Source organism: Neomonachus schauinslandi, chromosome 4 (assembly GCF_002201575.2).
Source record: "Neomonachus schauinslandi chromosome 4, ASM220157v2, whole genome shotgun sequence".
In the NCBI taxonomy this organism is placed as follows: domain Eukaryota; kingdom Metazoa; phylum Chordata; class Mammalia; order Carnivora; family Phocidae; genus Neomonachus; species Neomonachus schauinslandi.
Window position 1 is genome coordinate 150,208,673 of NC_058406.1, and position 26,669 is coordinate 150,235,341.

Here is a 26,669-nt window from a genome sequence, read left to right on the forward strand (position 1 = left end):
CAAATTCCTGAATATTTATAACTTGCCAGGCTGTATAATGCAAGAAATCATGTATTACTGCTTTTGTGCCATTTAGAAGCAGTGCTGTGTAGTGGAGAACAGCCTAGTGCTTAGACTTTGACACTGACCACACGTGACTAGCGTAGTAGGGGGAAGAGGAAGGTCAGTAGGTATCAAAACGTAATGAATCTGCTTTTGCCTCTAACTGTGAAATCACAATGTCCTACCTTGTTAACTGCAATCTTAAAAAAGTTATACATACACAAAAAGAAATGCTAGTCCCTGAAAGTCTCTCTCTCTCCATCCCTCTGTAAGCAACAGAGATTAGAGAGAATGTCTCAATCGTCATTTTAGCCCCCTCAGCACGCCTGGCACAGTGCCTCACACATGACAAGTGGTAGTAAATATGCACTGAACTGAATTTTCTCCAGGAGTATCCCTGTCTCTTGATCCTCCTTTCAAGTGTTTCTTCTTTTCCCAAGCAAGCCCTTGTTTCTTCTCTTGGCTTGCACCTCCCTGCCATCTGTGGCTTAACCGGTAATTTAGACAACATGAAATAATATTATGTTGTATTTATTGGAACAGACTTTTATGTTCACTTTTTTATTGGAAAAGTAAATGTTAGGATTGCTATCTTTTTATCTCTAAAATACTTTACAAATTAAATTAAGCTATGGGTTAGCATCTTTTAACAGAAAAAAGCTCCCTAACCCTAAGTTAGAGATGTGCTGCTTTCTGCTATACTAAAATTTTTTTTTTAATTTATTTATGCCATACTTTTTTAACTGTTAAATAATGCCCAGAAACAAAATTTTCCACAACTGGCTATAAAAAGTAAGAGAGAACTCTCTTGGTTTCAACGGAAGTGTACTTTTAAATAGAAAATGAATATTCAACAGGAAAAAGCCACATACTTTTCATAGTTCCATCTTCTTCTTCTTCATCTTCACTGTTTATAACCATGGTCCCCAGGTCAGATTCTAACATCGTGCTATTATGTTCAATCATGGTCTGGGCCCCTTCACTCATTGTGCTTGTGGCCTTCATTGTGCCCACACTCTCTGAGCTAGTCTTCACCATGGTGTGGGAATCCAGCTCATCTTCATCCTGCAAGCAAAAATACTGCAATGAAGGAAGACTTTTCTGAGACAGCTGGATTTCTTCATTCTTAACAACATGACAGGCATATTATACTTTTTTAATTGAAGTATAGTTGACACACAATGTTACACTAGTTTCAAGTGTACAACATAGTGATCAAACATCTCTCTATATTATGCTATGCTTACCACAAGTGTAGCTACCACGTGTCACCATACAACACTATTACAATACCATTGGCTATATTGTCTATGCTACACCTTTCATCTCATGACTTATTTATTCCACAGCTGAAAACCTCTAGCTCCCACTCCCTTTCACCCATTTTGCCCATCCCCCTCTTAATATTATTTATATAAATATTTTATAATTTAATAAAACATTTTACTTTTAATAATGAAAAATACTATTATAAGTACTAATTTTAATATAAAGACACACATACAAATGTTATCATAAGAGCCAAAGTTATTTATATATAAATATATATATAAATATATATATATAAATAATCTAAAGTTTTAAGTAATTAAAGCTCAAGCAACAGAAATTGATGAAATAGAAGGCTGCTAGTTGTTTTTTAAAATGAGGATTAACAATCAAGAAATGGGCAGAAGACAGGAACAGACATTTCTCCAAAGCAGACATACAAATGGCCAACAGACCCATGAAAAAATGCTCCACATCACTTGGCATCAGGGAAATACAAATCAAAACCACAATGAAATACCACCGCACACCAGCCAGAATGGCTAAAATTAACCACTCAGGAAATGACAAATGTTGGTGAGGATGCGGAGAAAGGGGAACCCTCTTACATTGTTGGTGGGAACATAAGCTGGTGCAGCCACTCTGGAAAACAGAATGGAAACTCCTCAGAAAGTTGAAAATAGAATTATCTTACCACCCAGCAAGTGCACTGCTAAGGATTTACCCCAAAGATACAAATGTAGTGATCTGAAGGGGCACCTGCACCCCGATGTTTATAGCAGCAATGCTCACAACAGCCAAACTATGGAAAGAGCCCACATGTCCACTGACAGATGAATGGATAAGAAAGACGTGGTATATATACATATGATGGAATACTACTCATCCATCAAAAAAATGAAATCTTGCCATTTTCAACAATGTGGATGGAACTAGAGGGTATTAATAAGCGAAATAAGTTAATCAGAGAAAGACAATTACCATATGATCTCACTCATATGTGGAATTTAAGAAAACAAAACAGACGATCATAGCTACGATCATATCATAGGGAAGGGAGGGAAAAATAAAACAAGATGAAACCAGGGAGGGAGACAAACCATAAGAGACTCTTAATCATAGGAAACAAACTGAGGCTTGCTGGAGGGGAGGGGGTAACTGGGTGATGGACATTAAGGAGGGTACATGATGTATTGAGCACTGGGTGTTATATAAGACTGATGAATCACTGAACTCTACCTCTGAAATAATAATACATTATATGTTAATTAACTGAATTTAAATTAAAAAATAAAATAAGAATTAAGATAGGTAAATTATCAAATGCAAAATAGAGAATATGGTAACAAAACAAATACAAGAGAGCACATTAAAGACAGAATATGTTGGCACTATTCTAACAGCCACAACATTTACATAACTTTGTACAATGCCATTGGCTTTTTTGTTAAAATTATGATAAATATATATAACATAAAATTTACCATTTTAATAATTTTTAAATGTATAGCTCTGTGGCATTAAGTACATTCACAGTATTAATGCAGTCAGCACCAACATCCATTTCCAGAACTTTTTCATTATCCCAGACAGAAACTCTGTGCCCATTAAAAAATAACTCTCTGTTCCTCCCTTCCCCCAATCTCTGGTAACCTCTTTTCTGCTTTCTGTTATGATGAATTTGTCTATTGTAGATACCTCACATTAGTAGAAGCAACCAATATATGGTCTTTGTGTCTGGCTTATTTCACTTAGCATAATGTCTTCAAGGTTCATCCATGTTGTAGCATGTGTCAGAATTTCATTTAAGACTGAATAATATTCCATTACACACACACACACACACACACACACCACATTTGTTTACCCATTCATTTCTTGATGAACACTAGGTTGTTTACACCTTTTGGCTAGTATGAATAATGCTGCTATGAACACTGGTGTACAAGTATTTATTTGAGTCCCTGTTCTCAATTCTTTTGAGTCTATGCCTAGAAGTGTAATTCTGTACCATATGGTAATTCTTTTTTAATTTCTTGAGAAACCACCAAGGTGTTTTCTACAGTTGCTACACCATTTTACGCTCCCAACAGTGCACAGAGTTCCATTTTCTCCACATCTTCACTGACACTTGTTCTTTTCTGTTTTTTTTGAAAGCAGCCATCCTAGTGGATATGTGGTATCTCACTGTGGTTTGATTTGCACATCACTAATAAGTAGTGAAGCTGAGCATCTATTCGTGTGCTTAACTGACCATTCGTGTATCTTCTTTGGAGAAATGTTTATTCATGTCCTTTGCCCATTTTTAATATAGGTTGTTTTTTGTTGTTGAGTTGCAGGAGATCATTATATATTCTGGATATTAATCCCTTAGCAGATAGATGATCTGCAAATATCTCTCCCCATTTTGTAGATTGTCTTTTCACTCTTTTGATGGTTCCTCTGATGCACAAAAGTTCTTAATTTTGATGAAGTTGAATTTATCTATTTTCTTTTGTTGCCTGTGTATCTTAAGTTGCCTTTTATTGCTTTTATCATAACCTAGCCATTAGTTTTTAAATGTAAATTCACAGAAGGATCAAATCAGTAATAGAAGTATGAACAAAAAATTGCTCTTTAGAATGTTCATCAAAGATAAACTGAAATAGGGCCAAAAAATAAACTAACAAATTCTGTTTGAGAGACCAAACAATCTGTTATTTGGAAAAACTTGATCATGCGGTGAAATTCATTTATTATCTATTCCACTTTAAGTAGAAACAAACACGCAAAACCTAATTCTGACAGAGGTCAAATACAAATACAGAGAACAGGAACATCCATGTTGTTCTCAGCTATTTGACAGCCCTTTCTCTTCCTCAACCTGCATGATAAATTCAGCAGTATCTAAGTCTTTTGTGCTTCTTTCATGAGTCTCTTTTAGAAAACTTCTTCATTCTTATGCTTTGACTATCTAACATGTTGAAGACTCCCAAATCCTGAAATTTTCCTGACTTTATTTACTACTTAAATGCTTAAATGATGTTTAAAACTTGGCATTCCCAAATCAGGTATCATTTCATCCACCTCTTTAGTCTCTCCTCTCTGCTGCCATCCCCAAAAACAACTAATATAAAGCACAGATATCTTCATTAGCTACCCGAGAGTAAAAAGTCAACAGGTCCTCTTAGGTTTATTCTCTCCTTGATTCCCCATATTCACTCAGTCAGCAAGTTCTTTTTCAGAAATCTCTCTCCCAGCTCCATCTCTTCTTTTCTATTCCTACTGCTACTGAGTAAATTCCTGATTACCTCATACTTGGGTGAATACAGGAAAAGTGCCCTCACTCAACAGTCTCTCCCACCCTGACTTCTAAAATCAGACAGATATTAGTTCAAATCCTGGCTCAAATCACTTAATAGATATAAGACCTTTAGGCAAGCTATTTAAACTCTCTAGATTTTAGTTTCTTTCATTGGAGTTATGATTAAATGAGAAAAGACATGCAAAATGCCTACATATTACTAGGAACAAAGTAGTTTCACACTTTCTTCAAAGTCCATATACCATACCAAGCTTTCTTGAATATTACAGTATCATAATATCCTACTGAAATCTCTAATGACCACAGTTCTTGCCTGAATTAAAAGCTAAATATTTCTGCCTAGATTTTAATGTATCTTATTTTATCTGGCTAATCTTATTTTCCCATTGTTCACATATCCTCCAATTTAGTCAGGCTGACCTTAACTGAATCTTTAGCTACTATAAACCCATGTCACACTATGTCATTAAGACTTCCTCTTTGTTTATGTCTTCTTCTCTACCCAGAATGCTCTTTCCTCTCTATCCATTTTAACTAAATGGTATAATCCCAGATCAAGTATCTGTTACCTTCATGGCTACTTTAGTCTTTATTAATTATCCCTTTTCCAAACTTCTATAGAATTTATAATGTGCATCATACACTCCTGCATTTAAATTTATGATCTCAAACTGTGAATAACTGTTTTGTCAAATCTTTTATAAATATATGTATCTTATAGACAAGAATGCCTTACAGTACCTCTGAATCTACTCAAGTGTTTCATTTGGTAGTCCGTATACAGTAGGCATTCATTATATATTTACTTATTCACACAACTTTAAAATCATGAACCTGTAATAATTCAACACCTCATTTTATATCTGAAAAAAATGAGCCTCATAGAAAGTAAGAGACTTCTCCAAGGACACATACCTATTTAAAAGCAAACCTGGAAGTAAGAAACTAGTTCTTGTATTTCTTAGTCCATCACTCCACTAAATGCATGTACCTTACTTATATTTAAATTTTGATCTACTTGAATGCTTAAGCTAGAGGTACAGGATTACAATTTTAACAGCTTATACCACCAGCTCCTATTCCCAAAGGGTCTTATACAAATTATTTGGTCCATCCTAGTGAAACCCTCCATCTTCTCTTATTTGTACTATTAAAAACAGCTATTAAAAGTATTAAAAGGGGGCACTTGGGTGTCTCAGTCAGCTAAGCTGCTGCCTTTGGCTCAGGTCACGATCCCAGGGTCCTGGGATAGAGCCCCACATCGGGCTCCCTGATCGGCGGAGAGCCTCCTTCTCCCTCTCCCTGCCGCTCTCTATCTCTCTGTCAAGTAAATCAATAAAATCCTTTAAAAAAAATTTTTTTTAAGTATTTAAAAATATAAGCTATATATGTAAGCTATATATATATATATATATATATATATATAACTATTAAAAATACAAACTATTAAAAACTATTTAAAAAACAGCCTCTGAACAGTTTTCACTTTCTACTCTTGCCCACTTTAGTCTCCCAAACAATAGGCAGATTGATTCCTTCAAAAGATAAATCAATCACATCATGTTATTCTCCTGCTCAAAACCCTGCATTTGGCTTCCTATCACACTTAGAATAAAATCCAAAATCTTTCTTAGCCAAATGTGATCTGGCTCAGTAATATCTGCCAGGCCTATCTCCTATCACATTCCTTCTCACTCACCAAGTCCCAGCAATGCTGGCCTCCCCTTGGCTGTTTCTTGAGCATTCTAAGCATGTTCCTCCTCTAGCCTTTAAATTGGCTGATCTCTCAACCTGGAATGCTCTTCCACAAGACAGCTTTATCCTCTACTTAACTCAAGTCTCCGCTTAGATGTCACCACGTTAGTGAGACTTTTTCTGACCAAGTTAAAATCGAAGTCTCCATCAATCTTTTATCCTTCTGTACTCTTCATAGCCTATATCTGGCCTTCTCTACCACTAGAATAGTTTGATGAAGGCAGAGGCTTCTTTTTCACTATCAATCCCCAACGCTTCGAACACCTGGCACATAATAGGTACTTATCAAAAATTTAATGAATGGATCCATTTATATTTTCACTTATTAATTCAATCAATAAGCATTTATTGTAAATTTATAATATGTCAAGGAGTAGACCAGGCACTGGAGATACAAAGATAAATAAGAAACAGTTTTGCTCCATTTTGGTTTTTTAAGGAGCTTAGTGTCTAACAGAAACTGACATGTGAACAATAAATTCCAAGGCAATTTGTTAAGTACTATGAGAAAAGTATTGGCAAAGTACAATGGGAGTACCAAGAATAGAGCCTCTAACTCTGCCTATAACAAATGAAGAAAGCCTCAGAGAGGAAGCTGCCCTTAAATTACGTTTTAAAGGAAACATACTTTGTAACATATATACATAAATTTGGGTGCGTGCTTTATATTACAGCTTCTTCCTTTAACAGAACTACACTCAGCCATCCCTTCTCGGCTCAGATACACCAAAACTGAATTAGGTGCCATATTCTGTACTGTCATAGCACCTCATGCTTATGCCATTCATATGCTTACTACTATACTGTAATCGTCTACATGCTTGACTTGTCCAAATCTCCCATTAGAGTCCAAAATCCCTAAGGGCAGTAACCAAATCTTAACAGTTATATTCCTGGTATCCAGTACAAAGCCTGTTCTTAGTACATAAGCTATTAAACTAATGTTAAAGCCCTTATTATGAGGTAGTGCCAAAGCACAGAACTAAAGGACGATGTTATGTAAAGTTCTAGAGTAGGATTTTATTTAAACTAATGTATTATTTTAAAATATAGAATGGCTATTGAAGAAACTTTGAGAGGGAAAATAATGCTATCAACTAGAATTATTAGTTGGTCATTTTTCTAATAATCATAAAAGCAGTTACCAGTGAGTTAGAAGCACTATGCTAATGAGGACTTTTTGTAGGATATTCCCATTTAATCCTCTTATTAATCCTGGGAGATAATTTTTTTTTTAAGATTTTATTTATTTGACAGAGAGAGACACAGCGAGAGAGGGAACACAAGCAGGGGGAGTGGGAGAGGGAGAAGCAAGCGTCCCGTGGAGCAGGGAGCCCAATGAGGGGCTCGATCCCAGGACCCCGGGATCATGACCTGAGCCGAAGGCAGACACTCAACAACTGAGCCACCCAGGCGCCCCAAATCCTGTGAGATATTATTAACTCCACTGTGCAGATGATGAAACTGAAGTTCAAATGAGTTTAATAATTTGTCTAAGGTCACACAACAAATAAGTAGAGGAATAAGGATTCTAACTAGGTCATTCTGATTCTAAAGCCCAAGAGCTACCTTCCAATTGTATAAGGCTTTAAAATTATTTACAGCATTTCTGAAGTCTGGCTGAATTTACATTACAGGTTAGCTGGAGCATGTTTCATTTTGCTAAGTTAAGAGAAAGAAACTGACATACACATATATAAACTGATTTGTACTTAGTCCAAAAGCTTAAAAAAAAACACACTGGAATTTACTCTTTCCAGGAGACCCCACTGAGGAGGAAGGGAAAAAGTTGATTTTCTATAAAAAAATTGAATAGAACAGAACTGAATAGAAAAAAAACTTCTATTAAAAATTGACTGCTAGTTTAATATTTTATCATGGTTGCAACCAGTTTAATTCCCAAAACACTAACTCTATTTTTGTATGTGTGAGTCATTTGTCTCTTATCCTTGTAAGAGTCAATGCTATGACAATTAAACTTAACAAGAAACATTCCATTCAGTTGGTGTGAAATAATACTTTTAGTCCCCCTATATGCCATATTAGAGTTGAATCTACAAGGGGATAGTGAGGGTTGCACCTCTGGAGTCACACAATTGGCTCAGGCAATCTATAAAACTATAAAAACATTGAACCAAGTTTGGAAGGGATTGCTTTTACGGCATATTATTTTCACTTACATAGTCAGTTCGCTAAAGGATGCTAATCTAATTTACAAATTGGCAGAAAAAAATAGCAACACAAAAAACAGAGGATTCAATTCACTAATGAAAGGTGGCACCCAAACAGTAATTAATAAAGCACAAATGGAATGAGAACTAGTTTATATGAAATTTGAAGACTCAAACATTAATAACTTGTTGATGGTGGCAAAAACTTTTCAGCAACACTTTTTACTCTAAAAAAATCATTAACTCTGAAATTATTCTTGATATTTTAGATTACGACTAAAATTTCATTTGGTACTTTTAGCATTTTTACAATAAAACAGTTATTTAAAATGTTCTTCCAAAGTTATACTTCATTTATACACACTCTGTTATTCCTCACAAAAGAAAAGCAGAAGAAAAACATGTTGATACTTTATTATAGAAAAAGGTCTGTGGAACAGATGCTTCTCCACTGTAGAAAGGAGCCAATTCCAGTAAGGAATACAATAGCATTTCAATCAGTGGTCATCATGTGCCAGGAATGCAAAACACAGTACTGATGATAATCCAGGTTATGAATCATAAAATCCACATGGAATACAAATATTTGAAAACATTATTAGGAAATCCTACTCCATTGCTAAGACAGATTTATGCTATAACAGTCCGAGAAATAATCAGACTTTGCATTAGGTGTCTTCACACATGTAATATCTACTACCTTAAAGGATTTTCTAAATATTCATCTACTCTTTGACTGATTTTAAAGTTATTTACACACTTTAGAAAGCCATTATTGTTGATGTAGACAAAAGCTGTTGCTATTCGTACATAAGTTTTATAACAACTAACCTACATATATTTGTTACTGAAGGCATTATTTTTTTCATTTGTTTCTAATACTGATTTTCCAAACATTAAATCAAATTAGAGAAAATTTTTAAAAAAGAAAGCATTTGCTATTTGTAACAATGAAATAGACTATTTCTTAAATAGGTGTCCTTCTAATTGAAAATATTCTAACTACTTCTCTTCTTGAAATATTAAATACATCTTTATTGCTAGTATAATTACACAACAGCACATAAACAGCATACAGCAGTGATCTTAATGGTTTTGATTCAATTAGACAATTCAATTGAGTATGCATTCTGCTACAGCATAAAAAAATTTTTATTTTTTTTCCCAAAACTATTTTTTAAAGAAAAAAGTGAATGTATAAGATATATAAGTGAACCAATTATACAAAAAGCTGCAATATTATAGTGGTCTGGATATCCTTCAAACCTCTTAGAGGTGAGAATCAGGGATGACACTGAAATAGCAAACAACATAACAAACATACTCTAAATGCATAACTGAGCTTTTAAGATATTAAAGGGAATCCACACGGGCCCCAAAGAGAGCTGGGAAACAGTGAGAATAAGCTAAATCTGGCCTTAAAGGCTGCTTTAGAGGCATAAGATGATGGGGGTGGGGTGGTGATGGGTATCCATTTTCGTGGATAAAGGGGGACAAGCGACAAGTCTTTGGGTTCTCTCCAAAGTGGAACTGAAACCCCTGCATAAAGTTGGGGTTCTTGAAGGTCTACATCCTCAGTGAAAGGGTGAACAAGAAAAAATGTACTCACAGGCAAAGAAGGATGACAGGCAAACTTGTCTAAATCACTTGGGCTTTAGGGAAAGATGGGAGATCGGTGGGGGGTGCTTCCTTTTAGAAGGTGCAGACATGGTTTCAGGGCTTTCTAACATTACCCACAAGGTCTGGGGACCCTCATGCTGAGAAATTAGCCTAATGCAGTACCACTATGGAAGTACCTGGGGTGCCTGATGGAAACAAATAAAAATCCACCCTAAGTGGGGACTCAAACTCAATCTTCAACCCAGAACTCACACATCGTTCTCAGAAATAAAACCAAGCTAGAGTTGAGCTCACAATCCAGAAGATAAACAATGAATAGACAAGCTACTGAGAATGGGTAGAAACATCTAACAACAGAATTAAGATTCCCTCCTTAAAATTAAGTTAGTCCCCTTAGAAAGTTGCATCTTTCTAAGACAAAAATTTCTAGGATAAAAATTAGGAGTATACAATGGCATTCTAGATTGGGAAAAAAAAAAAAACAAGCACAAATGTAGAAATATTCTGGCTAGAAGGGAAAAGCATTAAGTAAATTTGACTGCATTAAAAAATGACCTACAGTTTATAGAGTGCTCTATACAGTAAGAACCTGCATGAGCTGCTTGGCAGAGAAGTAAGAGGAACCTTGGAAACTAAAGGATGAATTGGAGGAGAAGACTGGAGAAAGAGAATCAGAAGGTTAAAATCCAGATTTGAGGTAATCACAGCCTGTACTGAAAAGGTCTATAGAAACAGAAACCACAAGTCAAATCTGAAAGAAACCATGAAAGAAGAATCAATGTATTATGGAAACTTTCTGGACAAATATCAAAATAACTCCAATACTCTGAACCTAGAGATGAAACTGACTCAAAAGAGAAAAGTGTGAAAGGTTCTAACTTGAATAGATGAAGACAGAAGAGAAAATAGATAATGCCAGCTATTTGTAACTAAAACACGACTTAATAGAATTTGCTACTTCATCACATGATAAAAGCACTGAAATTTTAAGATCAATTTGTGGTGAAAGAATCAAACAGAAATCAATCAGGCATATATGGTGCAACTTCAAGGGAACGGACATAAAATCGGGGAAAAGTATGGCAGGAATCTTTCACTTCTCTCCCTGGGCATAACTAAATTCGGGGTTGTTGGTTACGCTAACATGCTAACCTGTGTCAACAAATAAATTTGAGTTATTATTTGAATTAGTAAAAGCAAAAGTCAAAGGGTACCACTGTCCATTTGCTTCTATGTCTCACAGCAAGGAAGAGCCCGATGGTACAACCGAACTAAAAGTACCTCTCTGCTCCAGCAAGGTGAAAGTCTGATGGGGCCCACACAGCATTACCTTCAAATTCCACTTCCCAATACAGTGGAGGGGAGCGCTTACCCCACTGTCTCTTTATCAATAAACCCTGCAGCGTCTATTTCACTGTGTTACCAGTGAAATGGCCCACAGCAGAACAGCTGGTTAACTCTGGTCTCATTAGGACCACATTCAACTCAACTGAGCTAAGAACTACTGAGAAAACATCAAAAATCCTCTCCTTCAAACAGGTGTCCTGAAGCCCTGCTTCAATGTCTGACAGGCTAAAAAAAGTAATAAATTGGTATTCGCCAATTAAAAGCTACTAAGATTTACAGTATCTGAAAATCTGTACAAAGAATGAACTTTCTTCCCACTGCTATAAGTAGGTGGTCCTTCTGTTTCACTGCAAGAGACGCATAAAAGCTTATACAGCTGCTGTCTTTGACATACCTGTCTTTAACAAACAGAAACTTCTGCCTTCATGGATCCTAACTTTTTGCATGTTCACAGGCATGTTTTAAAGTTACATCAAAGCATTCACAATTTCCAAAAGTCATAAAAGACTTGTTCATCAGTACAAGCCTAAGTGGTGAGAAGGCGTGTGGGCAGGACTTCAGAGGCTCCATGAAGCAAGACTGCACAAGTTCTTGGCATTATATTAAAAGTTTCCAAACAAAAGATTATCTTACATCCCCTGTGCACAATACTGATATACAATAGAGTAAATTAAAAAGTAAAAGCAACCATAACCATGGTTTTTCTTTTTTCTCCTGCAGCCAAAAGCATGTCAAAAGATTGACAAAATATAAAGATTCTAAAATCAAATATTTAAAAATAAAAAAGTAACACCTTTAAAAAGCGTTGTTACAAGCAGTTTATAAAAAATCCACAAGAGGGCACCAAAGACAAAACACTAGAACAAATTCCATTAATTGGAGATTTACACAGATAATATAGGTTCATAAAACAGGTTATTCTATTTACTAACATACGGTCAATACTTTTCAGAAAGAGACTAGTAGCTACTTATTTTAAGCTGATATATTTCAAAATATAACCAGGGCCATGTTGTAAGTTATATTTTTAAATAAGCAATATTTATGTTTCTTAAAGGACAGGTTGCCTACATTCAGTAACCTCCCCAATGATTTCCATATAATAGGAGGCCAATGAACAGTTGCTGATTCCACAAAATTGACAGAAACATACAATAGGAAATATCAAACATTCATATTACTTTATCACACTGCATTCTAAATTGCTTTATATTAAAAGATTTATGATTGTATATCTTATGTTTGTAGAATAAAAAGGCTAATCTGTCTGAAATTTTTCTTTTCCTCATCCTTTCTTTACTCTTTTTCTGTTCTATTATGATACTGTTTAATAGAAAATAGAAACTTCAATACACATTTAACAGAAGAAATATCACTGTATAAACTCAGAAATAATATTATGAAATGATTTTGAGAAATCACCCTCCAAAGCATATAATTCAGAAGAAGACTACTAGAAGCACACTAAAATAAGAATATTAATTTTAATGTGTAATTTACATTACTGATACAAATGAAACTCTGGAGCAGAGGAGTATAAGGGAAGCCAAAAAAAAAACCAAAAAAACAAAAAAAAACACGCAATCCTCCCCTACACCCCCAACCAAATATTTATCATATTTGGTTTAAGAACTGCTGAAGGAAAATACTTCAGTACCACTGTGTACCTTATTCATTTTAAATGCAAATACATTCTGTGCTGATGATAATCATGTGGCACTATGCTACATAATAAGGAGTAAAAGTCAGGTAGAAGCCATTATAAAGGTTTTATTATAATGATAAGTATACATTATATACATAGCTGTTGATTCAAAAATTAAATATATATATAATAAATACTGTGTGCAGGCAGTGTGCTAAAGTATAGTCTTTGTCCTTGAGAAATGTATAGTTTAGTGGAGAGAGGTAGAAAGTAGATAAAGTCAGGTAATATTCTCATAGAGGTAAACAGAGGATACCATATAGGAACCATATAGGAGCACTTGCTCAACTGAAGCTTACAGGAACATCATGAAAGGTTCCCCCTTTCCAGAGGAATCAATGTCCAAGACAACTCCTGAAGAATAAGGAGTTCATCAGGCAAATGAGGGTGAAGTAAGTAGTCTAGGAAGAAGCACCAACTTAAAATTTTCTTTAAACACTTTTTGAGCAATCCTATTTTTGCTTCTGGTTTCATTGCCAACTGCAAAAAGCCTGCTGATTCCTAATTGCCTGTGCTCTCCCTTAGGGTTCAAGCCTGCATATCCAACTGCCTGCTACCCAAAATGACTTGGATGAGCCAGGGACACCTCAAATTAAACAAGAGCTAAAGCGACCCCGTCTTACCCAGAAAGCCGCCTTGGAGAGAGTACTGCTGGCAGAGTATTTCACCACAGTAGAAGGGGTGGAGAGAAAATGTGGTTAAGTGAAGAAACAAAGGCTCTGGCTCTGACTATTCTATCATAAAGTTTGTTTGTGAATAATTTGTTGATTCCCCCCCCCCTCCTTTCTTTAATGGTCAAAATAAACATGTTTAGGCTGAAGAAAAAGGCCCTAGAAGAAAGAGATAATGTGACTGATAGAAAAGGCAAGCAGAGAAGACACCTTTAAAGGGAGGTAGAAAGAAAATCAAGGGGCAATAAAACAACAATTTCTGTTCTTTATGCATATCTCTATCACAGTATTTGTCGTAGCGCATTGTCATCAGTCACCAGTTCACTTGGTGTCTCACCACCAGACTGCAATCTTCTTGTAGGCAAATATCTTAGTTTTCTTCTAGATGTATTTTTATGAATGAAAAAATGATAAATCCTCTGAAACAAGGAGAAAGAGAAACCTAGTGAGGATGCAGAAACATCAAAGTTAAAAGAATACTGAGGTCTAGTTAGTGCAGTAAGACAAAAAAAATATATAAAAGTTATAAAGATTGGAGAGAAAGAAATACAACTACCTTTATTTCTAGAAGACATGACTATGCAGAAAATTTCAAAAAATCTACAAAACACTACTGGAACTAATAAGCAAGTATAAATAAGGTCATAGGATGTAAGGGCAAAATACAAAATCATTTGCTTCCTATATATACCAGCAATAAAAAATTGGAAATCTGGAATTAAAAAAATTTTTTTAAATCTTAAATGCCAACTCAAATTCTTTAGTTTTCCGAATGAAGCAACTTGGAATTTAGGCCCACTGACGGAATCTGTAGCATCACCCTTTTGTTAGGGTAGTTTGCATCTTGCTTTGTTCAAATGCAACAACAGTGGGCTTTGGGTACTCAGTGGAGCTGAGGATAGTTGGTTTCTTTCTTGCTTTTTAAAAATTTTTATTCAGGGCGCCTGGGTGGCTCAGTTGGTTAAGCGACTGCCTTCGGCTCAGGTCATGATCCTGGAGTCCCGGGATCGAGTCCCGCATCGGACTCCCTGCTCAGTGGGGAGCCTGCTTCTGCCTCTGACCCTCCCCCCTCTCATGTGCTCTCTCTCTCTCGTTCTCTCTGTCTCAAATAAATAAATAAAAAAATTTAAAAAAAATCTTAAAAAAAAATTTTTATTCAATTTATTTAAACTGAAAAAAAAAAAAGAAAAAAGTTCATCCATTTCCCTCACTCCCCCACTCCCACCCCTGCCTCTTGCAGCAACTAATCTGTCCTCTGTATCTATGAACTTCGTTTTTCTGTTTTTGTTTTTATTAGATTCCACATATAAGAGAGATCATATGGTATTTGTCTTTCTCTGACATTTTGCTTAGCAAAAGGTCCATCCATGCTGTCACAAATGAAAGATTTCACCCTTTTATGGATGAATAACAATCCACTGTATATATAATAACACTATTTATCCATTCATCCATTGATGGACACTTAGGTTACTTCCATATCTTGACTATTGTAAATAAATACAGCAATGAATATGGGAGAATGCACATATCTTTTTGAATTCCTGTTTTTGTTTTCTTTGGGTAAATACCCAGAAGTACAAATCCTGGATCATATGGTAGTTCTTCGAGAAACATCCATGCTGTTTTCTATAGTGGCTGCACCAATTTAAATTCCCAGTAACAGTGCACAAGTGTTCCCTTTCCTCCACATCTTTGTTATTTCTTGCCCTGATAATAGCCATCCTAACAGGTGTGAAGTGATATCGTGGTTTTGATTTGCATTCCCCTATTTGTTGGGAGATTCTTGATTACTGATTCAATTTCTTTGCTGGTTATGGGTCTGTTCAAATTTTCTGTTTCTTCCTGTTTCAGTTTTGGTAGTTTATATTTCTAGGAATTTGTCCATTTCTTCCAGATTACCCAATTTGTTGGCATATAACTGCTCATAATATTCTCTTTTAAAAAAAAGATTTTATTTATTTATTTGACAGAGAGAGACACAGCGAGAGAGGGAACACAAGCAGGGGGGGTGGGAGAGGAAGAAGCAGGCCTCCGGCAGAGCAGAGAGCCCGATGCAGGGCCTGATCCCAGGACCCTCGGATCCCAACCTGAGCCGAAGGCAGACGCTTAATGACTGAGCCACCCAGGCGCCCCATAATATTCTCTTACAACTGTTTGTATTTCTGCTGTGTTGGTTGTGATCTTTCCTCTTTCATTGTGATTTTATTTATTTGGGTCCTTTCTCTTTTCTTTTTGATAAGTCTGCCTAGGGGTTTATCAATTTTGTTAATTCTTTCAAAGAACCAGCTCCTAGTTCACTGATCTGTTCTACTTTTTTTTTTTTTCAGTTTCTGTATCATTTATTTCTGCTCTAATCTTAATTATTTCCCTTCTTCTCTGGTTTTAGGCTTTACTCGCTGTTCTTTTCCCAGCTCCTTTGGGTGTAAGGTTAGGTTGTATACTGGAGAGTTTTCTTGCTTCTTGAGGAAGGCCTGTATTGCTATATACTTCCCTGTTAGGACCGCCTTTGCTGCGTCCCAAAGGTTTTGGACTGTCATGTTTTCACTTTCATTTGCTTCCATGTATTTTTTTCATTTCTTCTTTAATTTCCTGGTGAAGCCATTCATTCTTTACTAGGACGTTCTTTAACCTCCACGTATTTGTGGTCTTTCCAAATGTTTTCTTGTTCTTGACTTCAAGTTTCATAGCGTTGTGGTCTGAAAATATGCACAGTATGATCTCAATCTTTTTGTACTGGTTGGGGCCTGATTTGTGACCCAGTATGTGATCTATTCTGGAGAATGTTCCATGTGCACTCGAAAAGAACATGCATTCTGTTGCTTTAGGATGAAATGCTCTGAATGTGTGTGTTAAGTCCATCTGGTCCAGCGTGTCATTCAAAACCATTGTTTTCTTGTTGATCTTTTGCTTAGATCATCTGGCCATTGCTGTGAGTGGGGTGTTAAAGTCCCCTACTATTATTGTATTATTATCAATGAGTTTCTTTAAGTTTGTTATTAATTGATCTACATATTTGGTTGCTCCCAAGTTGGGGAATAAATATTTATTCTTGTTGGATAGAGCCCTTTATTACGATACAGTGCCCTTCTTCATCTCTTATTATAGTCTTTGATTTAAAGTCTGGTTTGTCCGATATCAGTACTCTGGCTTTCTTTTGATGTCCACTAGCATGTTAGATGGTTCTCCACCCCCTCACTTTCAATCTGGAGGTGTCTTTGGATCTAAAATGAGTCTCTTGTAAGCAATAAAGAAAAAAGAAAAAAGAATAAAAGAAAGCCTGGTCCTATTTCCACCAGAACTGAAGCTGACCCTTTGGAGCACTCTATGATCAGCAGACCTGGTACATGGAGGTAGGGGGGGAAGGATGGGGCAGGGCGCCTGTGTCGGTCTTCTGAGGGAGAGACCCACTGGACTGGCTCACAGTCAGACCTGCTCTTGCAAAGATGCCCCTGCCAGGCGCCGGGGGGTGGGGAGGGGGTTGGTGTAAGCAACTCCACCACTCCACCGGTGCTGTTTCTCTCTGAAGTCCAACTGTGCTGGGCGGGGTTGGGGGGGAGGCCCCACCTTCTGGTCTCTGGGGAGGGGTACTCATGGCCACCACTGTTCAGGAGGCCCTCCACAGAAAAGTGAACAATCTCCTCTCCTGTGTCCAAGGCTTTCGTCAGATCACTGCCCTCAACCTGTCTGTGCCCCCTGGCATGCCTGCACCACAGTTCTGTTTTATCTCTGGCTGGTGGCTGGGATTCAAAAGTCCAAATCTTAAAGGGCCCAGCAAGACACAGACCCATTCCGCTCCCCCAGAAGAGAGCCTCCCGGCACACCCGGCACCATTTGCATGGTCCCAGAAAAGCAGCTGCATGGTGTGCAAGGTGGCAGGAGTCTATTGTGACACAGAGTGAAAAGCTGCGACCTGATTTGTGGGTATTGAATCACAAATGTATGAAACTAGAAATTAGTTATAAAAAGAAAACTATAAGAATGTGGAGATTAAACAACATGCTACTGAATAACCAGTGGGTCAAAAAAGAAATCAAGAGAGAAATAAAAAAAAAAAAAAAACCTTGAAACAAAATGGAAAAATAACATGCAAAAATTTATCGGATGCAGCAAAAGCATTTCTGAGAGGGAAGTTCATAGCAATAAATATCTACCTCAAGAAACAAGAGAAGGCTCAAATAAACAACCTAACTTTATATCTCAAGGAACTAGAAAAAGAACAAATGAAGCCCAAAGTTCGTAAAAGGAAATAACAAAGATTAGAGCAGGGATAAATGAAACAGAGACTAAAAAGACAATAGACAAATCAATGAAATTAAGAGCTGGTTCTTTAAAAAGATAAACAAAATTGACAACCCTGTTGTTAGATTCCCTAAGAAAACGTGAGAGGACTCAAATCAGAAATCAGAAAGAGGACATGTTACAACTAGTAACACAGACATACAAAGGGTCATAAGAAACTACTATGAACAATTATACACCAACAAACTGAACAACCTAGAAGAAATGGATAAATTCCTAGAAACATACACCAAAAGTGTATCATGATGAAACAGAAAAATAAAAATAGAAAATCTGAACAGATCAATTACTGGCAAGGAGATTGATTCAGTAATCAAAAACCAACAAAATTCCAGGAGCAGAAGTCTTCACTGGTAAATTCTACAAAACATTCAAAGAAGAATTAATACCAATCCTTCTCAAACTCTTCCAAAAAACAGAAGAGGGGGGAACTCTTCCAAACACATTTTACAAGGCCAGCATTACCTTGATACCAAAACCAAACAAGGATACCACAAAAAAAAGAAAATTATAGGCCTATATCCCTGATAAACACAGATGCGAAAATCCTCAACAAAATATTAGCATGCTGAATTCAACAATACATTAAAAGGATCATATGTTGTAATCAAATGGGATTTATTCCAGGAATACAAAAACAAACATTTTTAATAGCACGAAAAAAACCCCACAAAAAAAACAAAAAACAAACCTATCTAAAACCACTTAGACCTAACAAAATATGTACAGAATCTGTGTGCAATGATGAAAGAAATCAAAGTTATAAATAAGTCGAGAGACATTCCATGTTCGTGGATTAAAAGACCCAATACTGTTAAGATGTAATTTCTTCTTAACTTGGTGTATAGATTCAATTAAATCCCAATAAAAAGTCCAGCAGGTAAAAGTCCAGCAAGCTAATTTGTAAATGTTGACAAAATGTTTCTGAAGTCTGTATGGAAAGGCAAAGACCTAAAACAGCCAACATAGTCCTAAGTAAGAAAAATAAAGTTGAAGGACTCACAGTATCCAATTTTAAGACTTTTATAAAACTACTATAATCAAGACAGTATAATAGACACATATATCACTGATAAATCAATGGAACAGAATAAAGAGCCCTGAAACAAACCCACAAAAATACAGTCAACTGATCTGTGAAAAGACACGAAAGGCAACTCAATGTAGAAAGGATAATCTTTTTAAACAAAGGGTGCTGGAACAACTGGACAACCACATGCCAAAAAAAGGACCAAGACACAGACCTCATGGCTTTCACAAAAATTAACCCGAAATAGATCACAGATCTTTAATATAACCCAGAAAACTTCTGGAAGAAAACACAGGAGAAAATCTATGTGACCTGGAGTTTAATGGTGGGTTTATAGATAAAACACTAAAAGCAAGATTCATGAAAAAAAAACTCATGGGGGATATCAAAACTACAAACATCTCCTCTGTGAAAGACACTGTTAATGAAGAGAATAAAAAGAAAAACCATAGGCTGGGAGAAAATATTTGCAAAACACATATATTGTATAAGACTAGTGTCCAAAATATACAAAGAACTCCTAAAAATCAACAATAAGAACAAACAACATAAAACAAATTTTAAAACAGGGGAAAGTACCGAACAGACACTTTATCAAAGAAGATATATAATTGGCAAAGAAGCATATAAAAATGCCAAACATTTCTATCATTAGGAATTGCAAATTAACACTGAGATAGCATTAAACACTTATTAGAATGACTAAAATGCAAAAACACTAACTCCTATGAATTGCTGGTGAACATGCGTAGCAACATAAACTCTCATTCACTGTCGATGAGAATACAAAATGGACAGTTTGACAATTTCTAGAAAATTAAACATACCATAAAATTCAGCAATTATGGTCCTAGGTATTTACCCAACTAATCTGAAAACTTACATCCACATAAAAGTCAGCATGCAAATGTATACTGCAGCTTTATTCACAGTTGCCAAAAACTAGAAGTAATCAAGATATCCTTCAGTAGGTGAATGGATAAACAAACTGGTACATCCACACAATGTAATACTATTCAGTGAAAACATCAGCTAACAAAAAGACATGGATGAATTGTAAATGCATTTGGTTAAGTGAGATAAACCAGTCTAAAAAGGCTATATGTCATTATGAAAAAGGCAAAACTATAGATCAATAACAGATGAGTGATTACAAAAGGTTCAGGGGTAGAGGAAGAGTTGAATAGGTGAAGCACGGGGATTTTTTAGGGTGGTGAAACTATTCTGTATGACACTGCAATAGTATATACGTACCACCACACATTTGTCAAAACCCATAGAAATTTACACCGTAAAGACTGAACTTGAATGTACATAAATTTTTAAAAATCACTTAAGAGGTCAGGAAGTCCCAGAATGGGATGCAGAGTGTGACATACACATACACACACAAATCTAATTGTATTACAAATGTATAAAAGAACTTTACTGAAGGAGGTAAGTAGAAAAGGTACCAATAAACTGAGTAACCTTGGAAGTGAGTCAAGTCTGTAAGACTAAAAATAAAAAGAACTGTACAGAAGAACTGTGTTCTAGTTGATAAAGTTGTTTCCCATGGGGCTATGGATTAACAATTCTGAAACCACTATACATGTATACAGGAATTGAAGTATTTAGCAAAGGAGTAGTAGATGATGGGAGCCAGATTTCTCACCATTGCTGTGGGAGGTTATAAACAAGCAAGGGGAGGCACACAGAATGATCCCTGTGGTAATGGGTTAGAGCCAGTGATATCAGTATGAACTCATGTTCAGCTTCATATTGATACAGATGGAGATATGTAGACAGATACAGATATATACACATACATACACACATAGATGTATAGTTTATGGGTATGTGTTTATACACAGGTTAGTATAAACCCATTTGCTCTGTCAGCTGAGAGGGTCTATAACATCCCACAGTAGCAATAAGCACACCAAGTCCAGCTCTTGGGTTTGAATGCCAGTCTCTAATTAAAGGAACTAGGCTCCTACAATTCTAGGATTGTGGCAGGAAATACACAAGATATATAAGTATCTTACAGTGTCAGAGAGTAAGAAATACTAAAAACAAAAACCCTAAAAACCCCGCAATGATGGGGGTATGTCAAAGAGACAAAGGTGCCAATTAGAAGTCTCCCAATGGTCAAAGCTAGAACACTTTGAGTAACAAAATAAATAAAGAAGTATTAAATTCAAATGCAAAGTGTAAATTAAATAACCATGAATCAATACTGACATAAATGACTGAATAAATGGGAAGAATAGACAAATCTCCTGTGTAGAAAAATTCCGTATAATTTATATAGACACTCTGCCCTTAAACAGAAGGGGCATAACTCTCCACTCCTTAAGTGTGGGCTGTATAGTATGATTTCTTTCCGAAGTGTGAAGTGTGGAAAGGGGAATAGAATAATATTATTGTGAGGAAACCTGATAAACACTACCTCAGCCAGGTGATCATAGGTAACATCAACAGTAATGTCATGTTGACAGAATGTATTTGTGATATTGTGACATAACAAGAAATATATATTTAGCAAACTTCAATATGTATATGCTTTAAAAAAAAGAAAGCACAGAAGCCCATCCTATTTTTAAAATGGCATCTTTTACTGGATAAGGTTTTTTAAATTTATATGGCAGAAACAATCCACATACCTTTGCTTTATACTCAGCTATTCATGCTCCTTGGTGACAACAAAATATTGTATTTTTAAAGTTCTACTGAATAGAAAGAGCAACTCTATAAGCAGATGCACTTTAAAAAGTGGACTTTCGGGCGCCTGGGTGGCTCAGTTGGTTAAGCGACTGCCTTCGGCTCAGGTCATGATCCTGGAGTCCCGGGATCGAGTCCCGCATCGGGCTCCCTGCTCGGCAGGGAGTCTGCTTCTCCCTCTGACCCTCCTCCCTCTCATGTTCTCTGTCTCTCATTCTCTCTGTCTCAAATAAATAAATAAAATCTTTAAAATAAATAAATAAATAAATAAATAAAATAAATAAAAAGTGGACTTTCTATAGGCAATTTAAGTATTTACAGTAAATATGAACAAATATAGTTATTTAATTATCTTACACTACAGATTTGGGAATATCTTCCACTAACATCTAGGAAACAAATTCTTTCTTACTATGTTATACAGTTGACCCATCTTAGCACCAAATTTATATCACATGCTCAGAAATGCCAAAAAAAAAAAAAAAAATCTTTGTCATGTTTAGCAATGCTAAAACTAACACAAAAACTTGATATTGGGATTAAACTGCTGCAGAAATCTCTGTTTGCAATTTGTTTAATTTTTTAAATCTGTACAATTACCTCAACACCTATCAAAACATGTCAATTTGTCAGGATGTCTTCTCATCAGACTAGCTTTTTCTATAATAGGTATAAAAATCAAATTCATAAGGCACTATTTTCCACTCATGTCCCATACTTTCTGGAATAAAAAAAATATTTAAGGAGGGTTGTTTATAAGAGTTACCCAGGACACAGGTGTACAGAACTAAAATTTTTAAAAACAACATATCTTGAAATGGTTATCATAAACTGTTTCCTTTTCAAAAGTCACATTGAGAGTTGATGGAAATATCTATTTAATTTTAGGCCACAAATTTTTCTCCATCTGTAGTAAGCTGAACTATGTAGAAGAAAATTAAATTTGGAAAAATTATAAGTGATATGGGTATAACTCATAAATTCTCAGGAAATTGCACTCACTGAGAATGGAAAAAGCAGGATCCACAATAAGCTTAAGTATTAATACTGAATATCAAATATAAATGTCTCTTATAATGTAGCAACTCAATATGGTGATTTTCACAGCTCTAGGTTTTTAGAATCAGGAAAAGAATTCAGTCTTCATTATCTCAAAATTTAGCTTTATAAAATTTTCCAATGGTCCAGGGCCAACATGGCTCTGTGTCCTATTAGCCCATTCACTGGATAAGGACCAATCCAGGGTCAGGGCTAAAGATAGCTACCATAAAGGCTGTCAAACAATACAGTCCTCCAGGAAAAAAATAAATGCAGAAATAAAACTTGGCAGTACAAAGCTCACTCCATGCTGAAAAATAAAAAAAAAACATCTTTGAAATAATCAAAAAGGAAGAAAAAAGAATGGGGAAAAACATCAATGAAAACAACTAGGATATCAAAATATCCATCCAAAAACTCCTGGCATATCCTAAAAGGTAACCAGTCTCCAGAACTATAACTAGCAGATACTGGCCAAATGAATCTCCCAAATTGGAACAAATTAAAAAAAAAAAATCAGCAAGTTTCACGAGCCAAAGGTAATCAAGATGAGTTACAAATGAAAATAAGGAGAGGTTACAAAGCAAACAACCTTGACATCACAGATATAAATGTTAAGACAAATGTAGCATCAATCAGATAATGGTTCATTATTCTATAATTATTCTCAAATGCTGGGGGCTGGAGGGTCCAAGAGTGTACCTTTCTTTAGTCCACCATCTAAAGAAAATTAGTTGTAGGGCACCTGGGTGGTTCAGCTGGTTAAGCGACTGCCTTCGGCTCAGGTCATGATCCTGGAGTCCTGGGATCGAGTCCCGCATTGGGCTCCCTGCTCGGCGGGGAGACTGCTTCTCCCTCTGACCCTCCCCCCTCTCGTGCTCTCTCTCTCATTCTCTCTCTCTAATAAATAAATAAAAATCTTTAAAAATAAAATAAATAAATAAAAAGAAAATTAGTTGTAACAGACACAGTGGTTCAAAAAAAAGAGACATACCCGTTTACTTCTATTCTTACCAACTACTAATTTGCCTTAAATTGCCCTGATTTTGTGTAATGTTACCTTTTAGAAGCTTCCCTTCCCTTCTTAGGTCACTATTACAAACTGTCCAGAATAAACCAGAACAGAACAGACTATAATTTTTCTTTGAATTGTGCTAATTTATGAGTATTCAAGGAGTTTCGTTTTGTATTTTTTTTAAGATTTTATTTATTTATTTGACAGAGAGAGAGACAGCAAGAGAGGGAACACAAGCAGGGGGAGTGGCTGAGCAGGGAGCCCAATATGGGGCTTGATCCCAGGACCCTGAGATCATGACCTCAGCCAAAGGCAGACACTTAATGACTGAGCCACCCAGGGACCACTCAAGTTTATAATCATTATAATATATGAAGTTTTACGGATTTATTTATCTATATTAAATACCATATTAAAACTCAATATTTCAAATTATGATTTCAGAACACCCAAGAAATGACAAATGGTAAGAGTTTCCACTAAAATGGAGGATTGAGCATGTGGGTTTAAGCCTATCCCTCCCAAAACTCTTCCAAAATTATAAAGGCATAGAAAAGGGAAAACTCATAAAGACAGAGACATTGAGAGAGGAGAAAACAGCGAACAGGAGATGTCCAAAAATTTGGAAGCTAGAAAGCAGATAAATCTGTAAGTAGCAGCTAACTCACCAGACCAAAGAAATCTAAAACTTAAGCTTTTAAGGAGAGAAGTCACAAGAAGCAAGCAAATTCAGGCCTCAGAGCAGTGGATCCTAACATCTTTTACAGTAAGGTTTGCAAGTCAACTAGTTCTACTCTTACATATAGAGTGTCCAATAGGCAATTTTAGTGCTTATAATACAATCACTAGACCTTTGAAGAAAGTCCATAAAGTGAAAAGTCAGAGATGAAAACAAAGGAAACAGAGACAAGGGAGGAAGCAAAAGAAAATTCAAAGTGATTATATAATAACAATGAGGAAGAGGAAGACATGTTGGAAATTATATAGTTCACATGGGAAAAAAAAAAGAAGGTTTAGAAGATAAACTTGATAAGACCTCCAAGAAAAAACAAAAAGAGAAAAAACCAGAAAAAAACCATTGAATGATAAATCTAAGAAGTCCAATAACCAAATAAAAGGAGTGCCAGAGAGAGAGAGAATAAGCAAGAGCAGAGAGAAAAGAAGAGATAAAAGTACCATGAAAAAACAAACATAAAATTACACAGCACTTAATGGTATTTCCAAACTGAAAGGGTCAAAAGACACTCCACACAATGAATGAAAAAAATTCTACAAGGCACATTATCATGAAAGTTTTAAATAACAGAGAAAAGTGAAGATTGAAAAATCTTCCATAAAACATTCAAAAGATCAGGTATCAGACTGTAATCTGTCTTCTGCTGAGTTAGAAAACAGAACAAAGCCTTCAAAATTTTAAGGGAACGTTATTTCCAATCCAGAATTTTATACCCAGAGTTTTATACTCAATCTCCCAAGGGTAAAGGTAGAATAAAGACACGGTCAAATAAACAAGGTCCGGGGTGGGGGGCGGGGGGAGGGGGGGAGAAACCTGCTAATATCTGGAAGCTCCTGGGAGATGGGGCCCATCAGAATAAGGAAGTAAAACAAGAAACACAAGATAGAGGGAAGAGAGGATCCATTACAGAACAGAACAAAAGGCAATTCATGGGATGATATTGAAGGGAGGTCTTAGAGTGACAACTGCTCAAGCACTGGAGAAAAATCAGTGATGGTCCATAGAAAAATTAACAACAACAAACAACAGTAACAAAAACTGAGACAATCATTAGTTCTAGAAATCACAGAAAGAACATGTAACCAAAATATATTACAATGTTTCTCTGCAAACAGTATTTATATAGTCATAACTATGTAAACACTGAGTAGAGTTTTTTTTTTTAATTGTGATTTAACTGTATGGGGAAAATGAGAAATAGCAAGTAATCAATTCTTTTTTTTTTTAATTTTATTTATTTATTTGACAGAGAGAGACACAGTGAGAGAGGGAACACAAGCAGGGGGAGTGGGAGAGGGAGAAGCAGGCTTCCCGCGGAGCAGGGAGCCCGATGCGGGGCTCGATCCCAGGACCCTGGGATCATGACCTGAGCTGAAGGCAGACGCTTAATGACTGAGCCACCCAGGTGTCCCAGTAATCAATTCTTTTAAAGAATTTTAATTTTGATCAATAATTTTATCTCAAATATAAATGTTTCTTACTAAATCTAATTTACTTTCAGGAAGTAAAGGAATGAGAATAAATTTTCTTTACTCTTTTTCCTCAAATATATTTTTTAAAAGCTTAAAGCAGGTTTCCAAAAATCTCTGCCAATTCTTCCAAACACATGTGGCCACTTAAAATGTCTTAAAATACTTAAAAAGAAATTGTGAATATAAATATTGGTTGAGATCTGATCAGCGACATCATGTTGGTGGCCCTTTGAGTAGCAAAACTAGCAGCAGCAACAGCTACCAAAGGAACCAAAAACGAAACAAACCAAACAATAACAAAAACAAAAAAAACCTGGCCAAAATGTTAGAATTAATAGCAATACTGCTGGTACAAGTAGTAGCATTAATAAATATGAAAGCTGGGGCACCTGGGTGGCTCAGTCAGTTGGGCGTCTGCCTTCAACTCAGGTCGTGATCCCAGGGTCCTGGGATCGAGTCCCGCATCGGGCTCCTTGCTCAGTGAGGAGC

General features: G+C 36.0%; 1 protein-coding gene across 1 annotated transcript in view; it reads right to left on the bottom strand.

The window, feature by feature from the left end:
- Positions 1-26,669, bottom strand: part of STK3 (serine/threonine kinase 3) — a 275,048-nt gene that overhangs the window by 80,705 nt on the left and 167,674 nt on the right. The window contains exon 9 of the mRNA XM_021688691.1: positions 915-1,107. Within this exon, the coding sequence (XP_021544366.1) occupies positions 915-1,107 (193 nt within the window). The remainder of the gene's footprint in view (positions 1-914; positions 1,108-26,669) is intronic.